We start from the raw sequence: 19042 nt of genomic DNA on the forward strand, positions 1-19042 counted from the left end.
AAACATATTTTTAATATCATTCACACACAAATTCCATTCGTAAATCATTAGCATCAAACGTGTGTAAGTAGGTCTAATCAATGCATTGAAAAATTGTAGTGGTTGAGAATATGACTAAAAGGCAAAACCGGTCCCCAAAGAACTGTGTCTTTTTCAAGACTCTAATGATAGCCTTTTAAATGGCCTAATTCGTATCATCTAAGTGGGCATTTGCTCTTCTAATTTTGAAGAATCTTTAAAGCTATATATATATACCTTTTTAATTTTTCCCTCATCAAGATTCTCCAAAGGAAAAAAAAAAAAAAAAAACAAAGGGTTGCAATTTTCCATTTCCTTTTCATTTTCCTTTGCATTTAGAATTTATGAATGGAAGAATACGTGTAGAGAAAGAGATTGGTCCAAGAATGAAAGGTAGATAATCATTTGGTAAAGGAGAAAAGGAATGTTTTGACATAAAGACAAGAAGCCATATCGTCAAAGGTAGGAAGAAAAGATAAAAAGAGAGTGTGAAGGGAGTGATGATTAATTTTTGGAGGTTCTTATCTTCATTACTCGAGATCAAACACATCAAACTTTATTTAATTGGTCCACCGCCCTCTAATCTTGAGTGGCAACCGCGAAATTTTGGTTGCAGTCGGTTGCTTTTTGTTGCCTTGTGTATGATTGCGGCCAAGCATTCTATGAATGGGGTTGGTCACAAGGTTACAGTATGTGAAAGAAGCTAGTTGCTCGTCTTCTGCTTCATTCCACCACTTAAACTAACCCCCCACGTGACAGTTTGGTGTTTTCCTTTTCATTTTATATGTTGTTTTCCCCCAAATTTATAAGGGAACGCAGGGAATCTGGTAAAAGCTAATTCAATGTGAAAATGCTCTCCAGCTTTGAAACCCCATAGTCGTATAAATTTGATGGATAGTCCGAATTAATCAGACAAGACATATACACATTAAAAGTATGTTTGAAATTGAGTTAGATTGCAATCACTATCATTGTCCGTCAAATTCAAGTACTTTGAATCCCGTAAGACTTAACTACGTAGGGATCAAGAAAACAAAAGGAATTAGTCAATGTGAAATGTTGTGGAGGTTAAGATTCTTTGCCTTTAACACCATACCAACCAACAGTCATGATTGGTATTACTATATAGTTTATGATAATTAGAGAAATCTTAAAGTATTTGATTACTTAAAAATAAATAAGAAATTTATGAATACGTTAAATTATTTTCTCAGTATACTCTTTTTTGAAGTAATCATACTTTTTGACTATCGAAATAAAATAGTATATATTTTACATACCGAAATTGATAAGTGCAAAAAGGTTTGGATGGTTTAACATGAATTCAATCCTCATCTGTCGACGGGCTTCTAACATGCGAAATCAATCAAATTGATTAAACAGCAGCTTGATTGAAAAGCTGATGATGTTGTAAGTAGGTTGTGTTCAACTTTGTGATCGCTTCTCTTCTTTCTGCAGGGGAAGGAAGCATAGATTCTAAAGTTATGCGGTAATCATATTTATCTACTTTCTCTGAGAAAATAATTATTTCCAATTGGGCAAAAGGGAATGGGTGAACCGTTTTTGATAGGCTTCATCTTCCCAGAAGGTAAAAAGGGAATTAAAAAAAAAAAAACCAAAAGAAAGATTCCCAACCAAACAAAAAGGTCTAAAAATAATAAGAAAAAAGAACGTTGGTGTTAGGCTTGATCTTTCAAGAAGGTAAAAAGGAAATAGGCGTGGGCGGCAGGATTCGAACCTGCGCGGGCAGAGCCCACATGATTTCTAGTCATGCCCGATAACCACTCCGGCACGCCCACCCTGCGGTAACTTCCTCGTAATTTAAAACTTCTGACTTCATTAATCATTTTTTCCCTCTCTTCCTATAAAGGAAAAAGAAGGTACCAGAGAGCTGATTGATCCCATACCATTAATATATAGAGTAAATAAATGAATTGTTTGTATATAAGAAATTGATTACCTCAATTGGAACTGTATAAAGTAGTGAAGTCAAATTGAAATTATTGTAAATTACTAGGACTGTTGTTGGTCAAGGAAATGTATAAAACTTGTCCATATATCAGCTTTTTTTTTCGAAAGCTCAATTCTGAAACTTCGGCTTTTAGCTGCTAGAAGGTCAATCTCAACGTTTATGGAAGCTGGAAACTGATTAGCCCTGCTTGTATTTTGGGGTACAGAAGCTGCCCAAAACAAGCACTGAGAGCAGTTGTTGCCATGATGGGTTAGGAGGAGGGACTAGAATTCAAGGCATTGGGTGAAAAAGCGCACTAATGCCAATTCATTATCGCTCTCCACTCCAGCATCCACGGCTATTACCTAAAAGTTGAAACAGGACCAGAGACCACCTTCAAGAGGTCCTTCGTATCTCAGACTGGACCCACTTTACATAACTCATCATGAACAAAGAAGCAAAAAAGCACTAAAGCGACTTTCCATTTGGGACTAGGAGATTTCCCCTCAAAACCCTCAAGAGTCTAAAGGGCTTTGTTAAAAAGCAAAGGTTACTTACAAAACGCCGTTATATTTAGACAAGAAAGAAAACTCCTACTTGAAACATACCCGTCCCAAACTCAAACTTATGGGCATGATTTAGGCTTGATATCCTAAAGGATTTGAGCTCAGGAATTAGAAAAACAGATGAATACGTAATTGAACAACTTGTGCAGCAGCATCCAAAAGCAAAAACAGTTACAAATATCTTAGATTTATGGTGGGTAAAGCTGTTACAAAGATAGATTTGTAAATGCTATCAATATTACGGCATGTGCGCGCTGAAGGAAGCAATCGGTAAGACAGGACAGGCAGGAAATGCTGTTACGAAACAATACATGTTATTAACTGTCCCCCATAAAACATTTGGTCGATTGCTTGATAAAAGATAAATTACTAGTACTACAAGAGATGTAACATTGCTTGTTGATAATATTAGTTACAGTAAGACCTTAAGTTGGATGTTGGGTTAATTGCAGTATGATTACCAAGGAGACCCACTGATCAATATCACCGTCTCTTATTTGACACGAGAAGCTTTTTTATTTTTCAATAGGATAAATAGGGAATATAGGAAAGATGTATAGATGATATGCCTTGTGTATGAGGATAACTTTGTTTCTTTTTCATTGCGATAACTTAAAATGCTAGGAGTTAAGCCCAAAGCTGAGTTTCTGTTATAGAGAATAACGCAGCATTTGGAGACAGTTGAGTTAGTTAAGTGCAATTAAATTAACACTGATATCAAACTGTTGATGTGATCATAAAGGTGTTTGATGCTATAAACACATCTTTATCAGCCATGTGAATGAGACAGTGACACCGATTCTGACTCACTGTTCCATGCTTTATCACTCTGATTGAATCTGCAGCCACTTTCAGCAAACTCCTGGCTTGAATTGCTTGCAACACCTAAAGCTGACTGGTTACTTTGCTGCATGATTTAACATTCAAAGCCTATGGTTCTCACTGTTTCTTTTAAAGAAAAGATATATATGTGTGTTAGAAATGTTGGGTCCTGGATGTAACTTCCCCTGAAGGACTAATTCTTGAAAGAGAATTTTGTAAAAGCTAGCAACAAAAGTAAACGCTACAAAAGGTAGGCGCCACCCCACTTTTAAAAGGTTTCTTTTCTAGATAACACTAACAGGGTTCTGCAAAAACAGTTTTGTGATGATCCTGAAGGCTGAAGGAAAATGCAGTTTTTCCGTTTTATTGGAAACATTTTGAACCACAGACAGGCATTAGCCCATCCACAATTTGGATGGCGAAGGCAAAGCTGGTGCTGGTGATGGAATATTGTTGACACGTAAATGTGGCCCTAGCAATGTCAACCATACTTCAAAAGGTAATTGGAGTTGGATTGTAACACGACCCCTTTTTCTTCTATAAAACAAACAACTGGTGGGAGAGATCATGTTCAACATGGCTTTGCTTTGGGTTCCAACAAGTTGGTTCCATCACACATGGTCTGGAATTTTCTCTTTATATCAAAGAAAACTGCATGCATGATAATGTCGGCCTGGTTAAGGTGAACCTCTCAGTGCCTGTCCACTTTATTTTTGGTAATCTACATGCATTGGATATGTTCAACGCATATTTCTTTTCTTTTGAGGAAATTAGCAAAAGGAAAATCAAAATTTACTTATAAAAGAAGTCAAGTGCCTGTAAATCAGGGACGAGAAGGAATTGTATTGAAATTATATTACAAAAATCAGTATAGATTTAGTATGATGGGAAAAGTTGGTTCCTTCGGGTGAGATACACACTTTTTAATTCAAAATTATATAGGTTATTAGACTTGACACCCTCGTTTTATGAGGAAAAAGAAATATATATACTTGGGATTACCTTCAAAAATCTTTTCACCAGGATAATATTGCTAAGCCTAAAATTCTTATAAATGGCATGAATATTAAATAATAAATTCATGAATATGTATTTCTTACAAGTATCTGAATGTTTTGAGTGTCCAACACTTCGATATTTTTGTAATGATAAAGAGTAGAAAAAAGAAATAATTTCCGCAACAGCACAATGAACATGGCAGTCCTGATGTGATAGAGGTATGGGTTGGACATCTAATTTAGCCAATAATTCTACCACTTTCCTGCCCATATCACCCAGTATAAATATATTAAATCACGATATAGATCCCTCCCTTAGCCGGTCGGAATTGATGATTTAGATGCTCATCCTCAGTGTGTCTACATACATTATATCTTAAAGCATCAAAAAATAGGTATAAAAGATATTGATAATGGACGTGGTGGACTATTGTTCCAGATAGAAAGGCATACATTAACTGTACCCAGAGAACCAAAAGACAGGTGCAATATGTCTAAACGTTGAAGTTTATGGTGCATACTTATGATTTCTTTAGCTGATATCGCATCTGAAAAAGCATCACCTGTTTATTTATTTTTGTATGGTAATTAAAATTTAAATACAATTTAAGAAATAAGAATTTATTCTCAATTTTCTGACAACACATCATCTTGATTTGCTGCAACTCCAGAGTATTGGTAAGAGGCCACATCCACTCACCATTCTTATACACAAAAAGCCACTGTAGCATCTTCAGGAATAGGAATGAGTTGTGAAGTTCCTTCTGCCAAACTTAGTTAGGAAAGCGCCAGAAGAGAGGCAATCATCAAACTAGAAGAAAATATTTTTACTATGTCCAACCTTATGCTTAATAAAAGCTCTGGCAGTACCCCTCAGTGCCAAAGCTTCCTCGAAACCCAACTGCAATGTTGAGGACAGCTAATTTGCAATAAAACTTCTGGTTTTTAAGAGATAGGCTGTGATCCTAGCAACCCAAGGGGAGCCAGCTAGAGTAAATAAAGCCCCAATTTGCTCCAAAACATAGGGCAACATTCCATATGAAAATATGTTTAGGTGTAGGCCACTTTTTTTTGGATAATAGATTGCTTGCTGTCCAACTAACTTTAGCTCCCCTTGCATCTACTTCTTGACCCTTCCATAAGAGATAAGAACATAGTTGAACAACTCTTTTTCTAACTTTCTTAGGAAGAAGGAACATGCCGCAATAGTAATATGAAGGTTAAACACAAGAGACTAAATCAACTGTAGCCTTCCATTATAGGATAGTCTCTGAGCTGCCCAGCAATTGATCCTAACACGGTGATTATTTAAATCAAAGGCTGGCAATCCTTGTCACTTAGCTATCTAAAAGAAAGGGGCACACCCAAATATCTTGCAATTGTTGAATTTCCAACAGCTCACTACTAGACATGTTTGTATGAAAGAGCTCACTCTTAGCAGGTTCAGTTAAAGGCCAACTAATAACTGATAGAAAGATTGCAAAACATTAAAGACTTGTACCATTGAATGCTTACATCATTTCATAAAATCATCATATCATCAACAAAAATAAAGATGATTAAGCTTGATTCTACTACAGCATGGATAATAAGCAATGAGGCCTTGTTCTAGCGGAATTTAACATACAAGAAAGAACTCCCATAACAAGAACAAACAAATAAGGTAAGAGGGGATGACCTTGCGTCGTTTCAAGGGGGTCGAAGGAATGACGCAAGGTCATCCCCACGAAGTAGCCCACCAAGCCACCATTAAAAAGAGACATTGGAAGTCTTGTAGTGGTGATTGATAAGGGCTTTGAGATCAAGGCCTAATTGAAACCTCGAGTCCAGTCTCCTAACTGTAAACGTGGGCTTTAGTTGTTTAAATTGGATATGAGATTGGGCTCAACTCAAATTGCTCCGGACTACATATCATAACAAGAAGAAAAACACGATGCGGTCCATTCCCCTCGATTTCTTAAACCCTGAGAGAAGTGGACTCCTAAAACCCTAACGCCTAGAAGGTTCTATCATCCTCCAGATCTTGAACCCCAAGCCAATAAGCGATCCCTCCTCCTCGTCTCATTTCTCCTATAATACTAGCAATCCCATCTTCATTTCACTTACACCAGTGAAAGAAAAGAGAAGACCCAAATTAAGCTTCAAATGGCGAAGCGTTTGATTCCAACCTTTAACAGAGTTCTTGTTGAGAAAATCCTTCCTCCTTCCAAAACCACCGCTGGCATTCTCCTCCCTGAGAAATCCACCAAGGTAATTTTTTCACTTCAAAATTTCTTACTCTATTTTTGCTTTTCATTTTTTTGTGATTGAACGGTTTTGATTGATTTGATTATTAAAAATAACAAAACAGCTGAACTCCGGGAGAGTGGTGGCCGTGGGCCCAGGAACAAGAGACAGGGAAGGGAAAACGATCCCAGTGCCTTTTAAAGAAGGTGACACTGTTCTTTTGCCTGAGTTTGGGGGTTCTCAAGTCAAGCTTGGCGAGAAAGAGTATGCTCACAAAACTCTGTTTTTGGTTTTTTTTTTTTTCCTTGTTGAAATTTTTGGTTGGTTTGATAAAATGAACTGTTTTTGGGTTTTGTTTTTTGTTTGCAGGTTTCACTTGTATAGAGATGAGGATATTTTAGGCACTCTCCATGAATAATTGGTTCAATGATTTAAGTTTATGAGCTTTGTCAGTGTTGGAGGGGGTTAGCTTTGGGTCTGGGGGTTTTAATTGAATTGGATGGAACTGATTAATCATTAGAATTGGAATTTGCTAATGGAAACACTATCCTTTTCTGCTCCACTGTATTCTTGCTTGATTGATAATACGTCGTTTTCTTAATTGAATTATAAGATGGTTACTGTGGTGCTACCTTGTTTTTGATGAAGACTTGGTAGTCATCGGCTTGCTCTCTGGTGGATGTTAACTTGATTTGGATGTTGATTAAGGAAGTGATTTACCAATTGTTAGTATTATTGTTATTCTGCTGTGTGTAGTTGCTGTCAATTTAAGTAGAGCAGCCAATTGGATGGAATTGGGGATGATTTGTCCAATCATGTGCCGAATTTAATTTAGGACCATAATTCTTCAAATGAACAGTGCAATGACAAAGATGCAAACGGCCATACTTTTCATATCAAACAATTGATGGCAACTCTCACTCTAAAATCCTTTGTTTTTGTTTAGTTTTGGAAATCATTCAAATGAAGTTTCAACTTGTCCATGATAGCAAAATGAGGGAAATTCTTACTAGGTTTTTATATATGCTTTTATGTCCTAAGACACAACAAATTAAACGAATGTAATAATGTATGTATATATACTATTAATGTTCCTAATTGAGTTTTGTTGTTATGGATCTAGTTAAATCCAAGGAAGGGAAGCTTTTTTATGTGGGAAGCCAAGGATGGGTGACATGCTTTGAGGGAAGTCCATGCTCTTAAAATCATATCTTTGGGCTGCTTCTTTTCTCAGTATCCCCGTGGAAGTTGGGCGCTCCACTAAATTATTATATTAAACAGATGATATAAAAAATAAATTAAAATTTCGACACGATTTCAGTCTCACATGATTTGCCAACGAGTGCCATGATTAGATAATGAAATGCACTACACCACATGGTATTATGAGAGACAACTGCTTTGGCTCTTTCCTTTTTTATTTTATTTTCTGATGGCGAGATGCAAGTGCAGAGGATATCATCAACTTTCGGTTCTAACTCTTCTTCCTTTAAGAGATGAGTACCGAACCAAGAGTTCTAAAACATGTGATTCTTTTCATCTTTTTGATATGCATATATAATTTATGGAAAAAGAAGTTGTTTGAAAGGAAAAATCATATTGATTAGAATTTAGAATTTTAAATTTTAAATTCAAAGTTTCGTATCTAAATATTAAGATATGTAGGTAGATGAGATTTATAATGTTTATTATATATATCATAAAATCAAATTTAAAAGTTTTTTTAAAAAATTAAAATATTTTCTGAAAAACAAAATACATAAAATTTTATTTACTCGATACTCGTGGAAATATTTATATTATAAAAGTAGGCGGCGAGCACAAGTTGCAACGAGTCGCCAACTCGTGGCTGGGCAATAATAAGGTGTTACGACCCAACTCAATGGCGTCGCCAAACACGCCCCCAATCCTGGGCACGAAAGCGCCAACCGGTACACGCCGGGTTTATTCTCTGTCGCCAGCGCACGTGGCCCCACATTTTCCCATTGGCAAATATGAAGAGAAGAGAATCACTAACCTACAAAGCGACTGCGACCTCCTATTTCATCATCTTTATCCTACAAAAATTATATAGGATAATATACCGTCTTATTTGCTCTTATTATGACGCCACCATCACTTTTTTGGATAAGAATGATAATTATAGTTGATATTAATTTTCTTTGGGATTTTTCATGAGGTGATTGCGCCTTCTCTTAGTTTTCCAAGGCCACTCTTTTAATGACATGATCAAAATTTGTCTACCAAAACTAATCAAATCTCTTCAGACGAAAATTTTTATCATTGATTATTTGTATGATCGTTCTCATGAATTGAAATATTACTCGCATATACTAAAGATTATTGAGTTTGAAGTAAGGTGATAACTTGAAAAATTTAGTAGAGATAAGTTCACTCCAATTACTAGTCTGGTTGATATAATGAAACAAAAATATCAAGATGATCCTAAACCATATTTACCTTAGCATTTGTAATACTAATTTTTCCCATATATAATAAAAAAATAAAAGAGCAATCCAAGGATGCGTGAATCACCATATTGACCAAAAAGACCAATTAATTCAAAAGGTCAATAAAAAGAAAGAATAGAACAATCCATCATAAATAAAATGAAGAAAAACATACGCGTGATATTTATAAGTTGAACCAACAAGACAAATACTTTCCCTTCCAAACACACCTCCTAATCCCTCCTCTCTTTCCCTCCTTCTCTCCCAAACAGCACGTGCACGTGCACGTGCTCTCTCCTCTTTCTCTCCCCTCTGTTTCAATCACTACGAACAAAAAACATCTCCTTTCTCTCTCCCCCATTCGCAGGAGAGAAAAGAGAACAAAAAAGGAAAAACACTTGCGGAGCTTTCATCTTCCTCTATGACGTAGCCAACAAGAAAAAAAAAAAAAGAAAGAAACTCAACGGAATAAAAAAACCCCGAAGAAATATTTGTTTGTTTTTTTTTCAAATGCACGCGAAAAATAGGATTCCTAGTAGCGGCCACAGCACCCCATCACCTCCGGCATCACCATTACGGTCACCGAGGTACCGCCACGGAAGGAAGTCGGGTCGGTTTGGTCCGTTCCAACCTGGGCGGACCATAGCCCATCGACTTGCATGGTTACTTCTCTCTGTTCTTCTTCGTCGACAAGGGATTTTCCTCTTTGCTCCTCTCATTTACATCTCTGGGATGCTTCTGTACATGGGCACCGTTTCGTTTGATGTGGTTCCCATTGTTAAGCATCGACCCGCACCCGGCTCTGTTTACCGGAGTCCCCAGGTTTATGAAAAGCTTAAAATCGATATGTGTGGCGATAATTCCTCCGCTGATGCGGTGAGTTACTGGTTTTTGATTTGTTCCTTTTTAGTCAATTTAGATGGGTTCTTGGATTTTATGAATGCGGGTCGGACTTTTTATGGTTGTCTGTTTTGGGTCGGATTTGTTTGTTGAATCATTCCAAATTTTGAGTTTAATTTTCATATTTTTCTTCTGGGTTTGGATCTTGGTAGAATTTTGAGGAATTTGGACAATGTAGTTAGTTGTTTTCTTTGCTGATGATTTTATGTTATGTTATTTGTTTGAATTAGACTCAAGTAAATTTGAATAATTCTCCAAATTCTTGAAATTTTAAAATAAAGTAACGATTTTTATCTTTTATCTAAATTTGAAGAACGAAGAAAAATAGAATGCTGAATCAAGGAATCACTTTTAGCATTATTCTTTTTTTTTTTAATTTTCACTATTGTTTCCTGAGGAAGTAGACCCTTGTGTCTTGTTGTACATGCTTCATTTCCAGCTGTATCAATCTTTGGGGTTGTATCTGGATCTGAATAACATGGGAAATTGCATCGTCTAGCCAGCTGTCTTTATTTTTTTTTCAAAGATATCTTGATAAAGATAATTGTACTGGGTTCCGTTGGTAGTACAGTTAATTGAGATCAGAAGCTTACTTTGAATGATTAAATCTTAAGGCTGTACATTACTGGTGATTTATTGATGAGTTTCTTCCTCCACACTAACTTGATAATTTGATAATAGGGTCTTGTACAGTATAGGTATAAGATTAACATAATCACTTTGTTACAAGAATTCTAGGATGGTAAGCAGTTGCCATGGTATCATTTCATAATATGTTTAGTTGATTAGGTGCCTTATATGCTCTTTTTCTTTTCCAGCTTCTCTCATTGTGATTGTTAAGAGCAATATGAATTATAATAAAATCTGATTATATTATGTGAATTTATTTTATCCAATGGTTAACTCCTCTGATGCTGATTTATGATTTGTGATTATATCCACCCTAAACTTTAATGAATTTCTTGTAGATTTCGACTATTTGGAGAAATTCCTATAAAGGAGGAGAGTGGAGACCATGTGTAAACAAGTCTTTTGAAGGTAGGAATTTATTCCCTTTATTTTATTTTAAGCAGTTCATGATAATGCTTCTATTACTTCATTGATATTAGCATTACTTTTGGCAAATGAGAACAAGTTTGCTTCTTTTTATTTTGTATGTACTCTGTTTGTTGTTGATGGTAACTTTTTGCAAGCATCAATAGTTGACTATAAAAAAATTGGAAGATTATTCATTTTCTAAGTGATGACTTGGGCGTGTAAATAATAAGGGAAACCAATATGTGCGCACAACTGAGTATTAATTGCTGGTAGGCTGCCAGGCATAGGTCTCGAATCTAACCACAAAGGAATTGGAATCAGACACTTGCATCTTTTGTTGTTACATCTGAAGGGAGTTAAAATCATTTGCACAGCTTCCTGGCCCTTCCCCATTCATACAAATCATAAATATTCAACTCTATATTTCTAGATTACATGTAGACATCGTTTGTTTAAAAATTCACACTACTCAGTAAGTTGATTGACTAGGTTGTCAGGCTGGTGAGGTCAATGATCTTGGGGTGATAAGCATTGCAATTGGGTTTTTATTCTAATGACAGTTTAAAGAGTATGTCTTTTATTGTCACATGCAATTTGGTTAAGTTTTGCCATAACATTTTGCCATTATGTCTAGGAGAATTTATAGCATTAGAAGCTAACTATCCTTCTGTTAAAGCTGCGTTAAAAGCATGTTCCATACCAACACCTGTGTCATGTTTGGTTGATATGATTTCTTTCGCTTAAACTGTTGAGCCTGAGTAACAGGGTTTGAGAGTGCTATTTCAAGGAATAGAGTGAGAGAGGGAGGGAGGAGAGAAGATGTGGAAGTCTGGCTATGGGAGAGAGCAACTCATTAAAATTTTTCCAGAATCCTAATACGAGTGAGGGCCTCAGGAGCCCCACTAACATGTTAGTGTAAAGTTCACACATTTAGAGTTGTAGGTGTCATTTCTGGCGCTTTGCACATTTGAAGTATTTGCCATGCTTGTCTTCTCTACGTGCATGTGTACATGCATGCTTCATGTTTATATGCACTGAGTATGGTTTTTGGATGTTGACTATTTCCTTCAAAATTTTCTAATTCAGCTGTTTTTCTTTTGACTACTATAGACTTACCTGAATCGAATGGTTACATATATGTTGAGGCAAATGGAGGCTTAAATCAGCAGAGGACATCGGTTGGTTTTATTCATTATTAGTTTCTATTACATATTTATGATTTACCTTGTTTTTATAATAGCTTGCCTATTTTATGATCTCGTTAATTATATTTTCTCTACATGGCTGTTTTGGATACTTTGTAGATATGCAATGCAGTTGCTGTGGCAGGCTATCTTAATGCAACACTTCTAATCCCTAATTTCCATTATCATAGCATATGGCGGGATCCCAGGTTTGTGATCATATGTTGTGTCATGTTGGTTGTGTACCATTAAGGTTAAGTGATAAAAGTCCTAGTAATCAGTTCTCTGACAAATAAATATTTATTGGGAAGCTTAATCTCATAAATATCATATGACCTGATTCTGGTATGGAGTGGTACGTTACCTACTTCTAATTTGTGCCCTGATATCTTGATTTTATCTACTTATACAAATTTTCTGTATTGGCAGCATTAGGCTGTGAAGCCTCTTTTATTAAAATATTACTGAAATTAGCTGTATGAGGGAAAGGAAATTTTCAAGGGAAGTGTTAAAATGAAAAAAGAAAAGAAAAGAATATGCATTTAAAGAATTTAAAACCAAACGTAGCCCTGATTTCAAATTTTTAGGTCCATTTACCTCATTTTTGTAGTTTTACACATCATTTCTTTCTTTTATGCATTACACCTCTTTGTTCCTTATAAGCATGGGTAAATTCAACCTATAACCCATGGCTTCAGCTTTTCCCACATAGGAGTCATTTGGTATAGTGGAAGTGGGGCACTTTCCTTGTATTTTAATAGGGTGTAAGGACATTCCGATGCTTGGTGTAAAAAATACCCATGGGAATGTCCTTCCAATGACCAATGGGAATGTGATTCCCATTGCTCATGGAGGGAGTGTAACTTTCCCATTGCTATGGGAAACCTAGCTCAATCCTTAAACGTTCTAAACCATTATGGTGGCATGTATGGCTAAAAATTAGAGCAAAGTGGATTTTCCACATATTCTGCAATGAACCTTTTTTTAACTTTTGCTATACCTCTAAAATTTCCCCTCCTTAATTCTTTATTTTAAATCCTTTGGCTTTGTTTGGTTCATGAGAAATTAAAGAAAAAACTCAAGAAAACAAAACAAGCAGATGAAAAAGGAAAATCTTTGTTTTCTTTGGTGATACAAGGAAAATCGTTCGAGGTCAGTATAGTTGTCGTGAATGTCTTTAGTGCTGCCCATGTTGCCTAAGAAGTTCACATAATTAAAAGCAATTGCTACTAACTTTTAATAAATAAAAGCAAAAAATCATTACCCAAAGAAGTTCAATGATAAAAAAAAATTAGAAAACTCTTTAGATAACAATTTTTATTATTCTTGTAATATTCTAGGCATTATTACAAAAAATAATTATTTTTAATAGTTATAGGCATTATTATAAAAAATAAAAATTTAGTAACTTCACATATTTTAATATTTAAGTAATTAGTATTCAAATATTATGTTATTTTTATCATGTTATTATTTATTATTTTAAGAGATAAAGTTTGAAAACTTAAAAATTTACATTAAAAAGAATGTAAGTTTATTCAACTTTATTTTTCCATACACAAGGGTAATTCTGTAAATTAATACTACATTTCCAGTAAAGTGCTTCCAAACCAAACAATGCAATGTGATCTTCTTAGGATTTTAATCAACAATTTCACGATGCAATGCTATCTTCCTAACAAGAACATTCAGAGCAATCATTCTCAGTAAAATACCAACTGCCACCATAGCACCTTGTGATATTTTTCTCAATTAGCACCATGTGATTAAGTTCTATTCTTAGAGATTGATGCATTGTTAATATCATGAAGTAAAATTATCAAAATACCCTCAATTCAAAAAGTATCTTGTTTGTTCACTTTTAAGGGTATTTTCATAATATTACTAGATAATATTAATGGCATAACCTCTTATGGGAATGGAACTTGACCACAAGGTGCTATTTAAGAAAAAAAAAAAAAATCAGAGGGTGCTATGTGGGAAAAGTTGAAACCACAAGGGCTGTAGGTAAAATTTACCTTGTAAACATTATGTGATATCATGTTTTGCAAGTCATTTTGTTATTATATTGACTGAAGTTTTTACTTTTCCAGCAAATTCAAAGACATCTATGATGAAGATTCTTTCATCAATGCCTTGAAGAATGATGTACGGGTTGTTAATAAGATTCCTGAGTATATAATGGAACGATTTGACCATAATCTGACCAATGTTTACAACTTCAGAATTAAAGCTTGGTCATCCATTCAATATTATAGGGATGTAGTTCTACCCAAGCTCCTTGAAGAAAGGTGAGTTTGAACATTGTCAGTTGCATAATTGTTTCGTTTTAAGTTTAGCTTGTTTACTTGAGTGACATATGGTGACTCTATGCATAATTGAATCACTTAGGATCATAAAGTGCACTGTTTATTTTTTTTTGTTGTTTGGTTTTGTTGAGATCTTCACTGTTTGTTGTTGTCTTAATTTAAGGTAATTGGTTTCTGATTGAATGACTCAGGATTATAAGGATTTCTCCTTTTGCAAACCGCTTATCATTTGATGCTCCTCCAGCTGTCCAAAGACTCAGATGCCTGGCAAATTATGAAGCTTTACGGTTTTCAAGTCCAATACTAAGTCTTGGAGAAACTTTGGTCACAAGAATGAAAGAGCTCAGTGCAAACAGTGGCGGCAAGTATGTTTCTGTACATCTTCGCTTTGAGGAGGTTAGTATTTTTTAAATAGAAATGTATTATGATGATATCTTTTAATATAAAAAAATTACTGTTATGACGGTTAGTGGTGGTAAAATTTCCCTGGTAGAAACTAATAGCATTATTATCAGTTCCATTTGTGTAAGAAGTGTATAATATACTCTTTCATGTGCAGGACATGGTTGCTTTCTCTTGTTGTGTATTTGATGGTGGGCAGCAAGAAAAAGAAGACATGAAAAAAGCAAGGGAAAGAGGCTGGAAAGGAAAATTTACAAAACCTGGCCGAGTTATACGCCCTGGAGCAATCAGGATTAATGGGAAATGCCCACTCACTCCTTTAGAGGTGTGTTTGCACTTTTGTTGGTTAATAAATTTGCTTTCATTGAAAATTGAACTTGAGCAATCTCTGCCTGGTGATAATTTTACTATTGTTAGATTGGGATGATACATGGTAGATTAGGGTTGGTAAAGAACAGCTTCAGGAATGGGTTTATAGGTTTTCTTGATTAGTTCATTGATAAGTTAAGGTCTTATTTGCTGATGGTAGTCAGAGGCTCTCAAATTGCTCTAATACATAATGAAATTTCTCTGTTCATATTTTAAATGTGTTGTTATTTGGCGTCGAATGTTTTTAAAATATTAATAAAAAGGGTATTAATAAAATGGAAAAGGATAAAATAGAAATGGAATAAAAATAATAAATATATGGCATAAAAATGATTAATATCAAAATTTATTAGAAGTCACCATTGCATTATTTAAATGTCATAGCATGAATATTTTATATTTCTACTCTAAGCCAAGAACATTCCCAATTTTTTATTAACTAATTTAAAATAGAATGAAAACTAGAATTTTCAAATCAGGCATTTAAGGGTCTAGCATGTGTCCCTGACAAAAACATTTATTATGTCGTAATTATGGAACTTTTTTGTTTTTCTGGTTCAGTGGTTATTTGTTCTTTTCTTCCTTTACCTGTTCATAATATATAATATCCTAGTACTTTGTTGTCCAGTGTCAAGCATTGTGGACTAGTATTATGCTGAACTGATGTAATTGTCAAATGCATGATGTGGTGGCTTGGTATAGCTTTCCACATTTAAGAGTGAATTTGCGTAATAGCTTCTTTATGTACTAAAGATCATGAAGTGGATGAATTTGCTCCTTTATTGAATTGTGGTGCTGCTTGAAGTTGTGGAATCTTAAAAAATATAACTTATTGTTGCTCTTGTACTGGCTTATAGAATTTCCTTGGCTATTTGACAGTTTCATATGTCTGTTACCTGACCTTGATCAAAAGTTGGTATTTTTTTCTTTTATATAATTGGGGTACGGGGGATTCGAACCCTGCTCTTTAGGCAGGGGGATAATGCACCAACCAATGAGCCAAATGCTCCGGTGCAAGTTGGTATTTAAATGATAGATTAAAACAAAAATTCACACAACATAGGTGAGTTTGCAACTGCTATAGCTATGGTGTTCGTTGTTAATTTAAGTATTCTCAAGGTAGTTCATATATATGTACACAAGATATACACCATTTGTATCAATGATAATTCATTTAATATTTTCTTGCACCTGTTAGGTTGGATTGATGCTTAGGGGAATGGGATTTGATAACAATACATATATATTTTTGGCATCTGGAAAAATATACAATGCTGAGAAAACAATGGCTCCGTTATTGGAAATGTTTCCAAACTTGCAAACAAAAGAGATGCTGGCATCAGAGGAAGAACTTGCTCCATATAAGGTTGGAAGCATATACAAGATTTCACAACTCTGTTATTTCTTGTAGTCCTTCGATAATATTGTTCGAGATTTTTTGATTTTGTGTCATGTTTTTGACTTGATTACTGGTTTCAGAACTTTTCTTCCAGGATGGCTGCCATAGACTATACTGTTTGCCTTCATAGTGAGGTATTTGTCACAACTCAAGGTGGAAATTTTCCTCATTTTCTGATGGGCCACAGGAGATACTTGTATGGAGGACACTCCAAGACAATTCGACCAGACAAGCGAAAGTTAGCATTGCTGTTTGATAATCCTAATATCGGGTATGGATTTATCTTATGCTAAACCTAAACTATACTTTAGGTTGCCTGTTTTTCCTTGAAGGATAAAAAATGATTGATTTAACAAAAGCGAAAAAAGAAAAAGGAGGACCAAAATGATTGACATTAGGTGATTTCTATCAGGATTCAGGCTAACAAGGGATTGGTTCCTCCCCTTGTTTATTGGCTGTAGTAGGTAGAAAGACACATTGGTGGTGATAAACATGAAGAAATACATCTTGAAACAGCTAAACTAAACACTTTACTTCAGATTTTATATTTTAGTTTTCTTCTTTTGTGAAGTACATACTTTATGGGGTGGTTTGCAATTTTTCATTTTGGAAGTGTCCTTGGGGAAAATCTAGGGAGAGTTGCTATGTTCTACAATGAAACACATATCTTTGTGTGTTGTTTTAGAATGCTCTTGTTTGTGATAATTGGAAAGAAGAACTGCTGGATTCAATTTACCTTCCTTTTTATTCCAGATGGAAAAGTTTCAAGCGTCAAATGCTGAATATGCGGTCTCATAGTGACTCGAAGGGATTTGAACTGAAAAGGCCAAATGATTCAATATATACCTTCCCATGCCCCGATTGCATGTGTCGTACAAACAAATCAGAAGATTCAAGATCATCATCAGCTACGTGATCTGCTTGGAGAGGGATTTTGATGGGTGTTTCTTGTTCCTGTAATGTAGGGAGCAAATCTTGCTGCTGACCCCTGTTTTATTTGTGTGTCTAATTCTTTCATTTTTTTTATCCTCCTCAATTTTGGGAGCTTTGAGGATTATTTCAGAGGTCACATTGATCTATTGATCTAATTATTTCACCGGGATTGAGTTGATGAGGAGTTGCATCTCTTTGTATATGACGCCAGAGAACACGGAATTTGACAATTTTGCCATTGGAGGGATTACCCCAACATTAACGGGAGATTGTTTCACGATTGCTGCAGCTGCTGCTGTACCTAACAAGCTGTGGATATAACACGTCGGATTCTTTTGCACCCTGGTTTTATGATTTTTGTAAATTAGTTGCAGTTGGAATTGTAAGGCAGGAAGAAAGTTGGTGTACATTTCGCAGAAATCAGGGTATTGATTTTTACTGTACAATTTTTGTTCACGCTCTTTACGTTTTCCAATTTCAGGAATTTCTTTGTTAGCAACTCTTGCTGGATTGTATATTCCTTTTAATCATTTTAGTTTTGGGCATGCATGCTAGTTACACAGACATTGTCCTATCTCTGCGTTTCTCTGTTTGTTTTGCATTATGCATATCATTGCAGAAACAAGGAGCATTTCTCCTTCGCAGCAACAAAACTTTGGGACGTGACAGCTCTTCGACTTGATAAAATTCAAGACGGTAGTCGGAGAGCGCGGCCCCGAACTACGGGGATTGGTACTGTTCTTTGTTCATGGCTGTTTCGGAATGGGTTTTGCTTAGTCTTGTTTGCCAATGATGCGGCATCTAATCACCCACTTGCCTGTTTAAGTTTTCTTCTCAGCGACCAAACACATGACATGACATATTGGGTATCCTCCATAGGTGGCAACTCACGAGGACCATGAAGGACGGATAACCCAAAGCAAACCCCAACCAGAACTCATTTCACATTGGGGACGTAAACAGACGGGGATGCTCATAAAAGTTAAGAATAATCTTTAAAAATGTTTTTAAATTATTTTAAAAAATTTAAATTTTTTTATTACATTTAATTAATTTTTTTATTTTTATTTTAAAATAAATAAAATGTTCTAATTAATAGTTAATTAATTTTTATTAATTAAAATATTTATTATATTTTATATTTATATGATAATAATATAAGTGAAGAAAAAAAAATATTATATGATTATGTTATCATGATAAATTAATATATCATATTATTATTAATTTTAATATATTAATATGTCATATCACCATCAGTTATAATGTATTAATAAATCTTATTAGCACTAGATGTAAAACGATAAATGATATTTTAGTTAATCAATTATTGGTTATAAAAATTTATTTGATTTAAAATAAAAATATAAAAATTTATTTAATTTAAAATAAAAATATAAAGGTAAATTTAATAAAAATATAAAAATTTATTTAAATATTATAGTTAAATATTATAATTTTGATATATATTTAAATA

At 34.7% G+C, this 19042-nt stretch overlaps 3 protein-coding genes and 1 non-coding gene across 4 annotated transcripts in view; 2 read left to right on the forward strand and 2 right to left on the reverse strand.

Moving 5' to 3' along the window:
- The window catches only part of MPK17 (MAP kinase 17), an 81691-nt gene that overhangs the window by 60981 nt on the left and 1668 nt on the right, over window positions 1-19042 (reverse strand). The gene's annotated exons all lie outside the window — the stretch shown is intronic.
- TRNAS-AGA (transfer RNA serine (anticodon AGA)) lies at window positions 1736-1817 on the reverse strand. Its single transcript has one exon. It is a non-coding gene; the product is annotated as a tRNA-Ser (tRNA).
- On the forward strand, window positions 6307-7143 carry LOC18609784 (GroES-like family protein). The gene is made up of 3 exons (XM_007045089.3): window positions 6307-6605; window positions 6706-6845; window positions 6951-7143. The coding sequence occupies exons 1-3, from the start codon at window positions 6501-6503 to the stop codon at window positions 6997-6999; spliced, it is 294 nt and encodes a 97-aa protein (XP_007045151.2). The 5' UTR covers window positions 6307-6500; the 3' UTR covers window positions 7000-7143.
- LOC18609785 (O-fucosyltransferase family protein) lies at window positions 9226-18129 on the forward strand. Its single transcript, XM_007045090.3, has 10 exons — window positions 9226-9907; window positions 10900-10969; window positions 12080-12147; window positions 12274-12362; window positions 14247-14444; window positions 14654-14858; window positions 15022-15189; window positions 16432-16599; window positions 16713-16903; window positions 17386-18129. Exons 1-10 carry the CDS (start codon window positions 9542-9544, stop codon window positions 17546-17548), a joined length of 1686 nt encoding a protein of 561 aa, XP_007045152.1. The 5' UTR covers window positions 9226-9541; the 3' UTR covers window positions 17549-18129.

Source organism: Theobroma cacao, chromosome 2 (assembly GCF_053813885.1).
Source record: "Theobroma cacao isolate CCN51 chromosome 2, ASM5381388v1, whole genome shotgun sequence".
NCBI classification, from domain to species: Eukaryota; Viridiplantae; Streptophyta; class Magnoliopsida; order Malvales; family Malvaceae; genus Theobroma; species Theobroma cacao.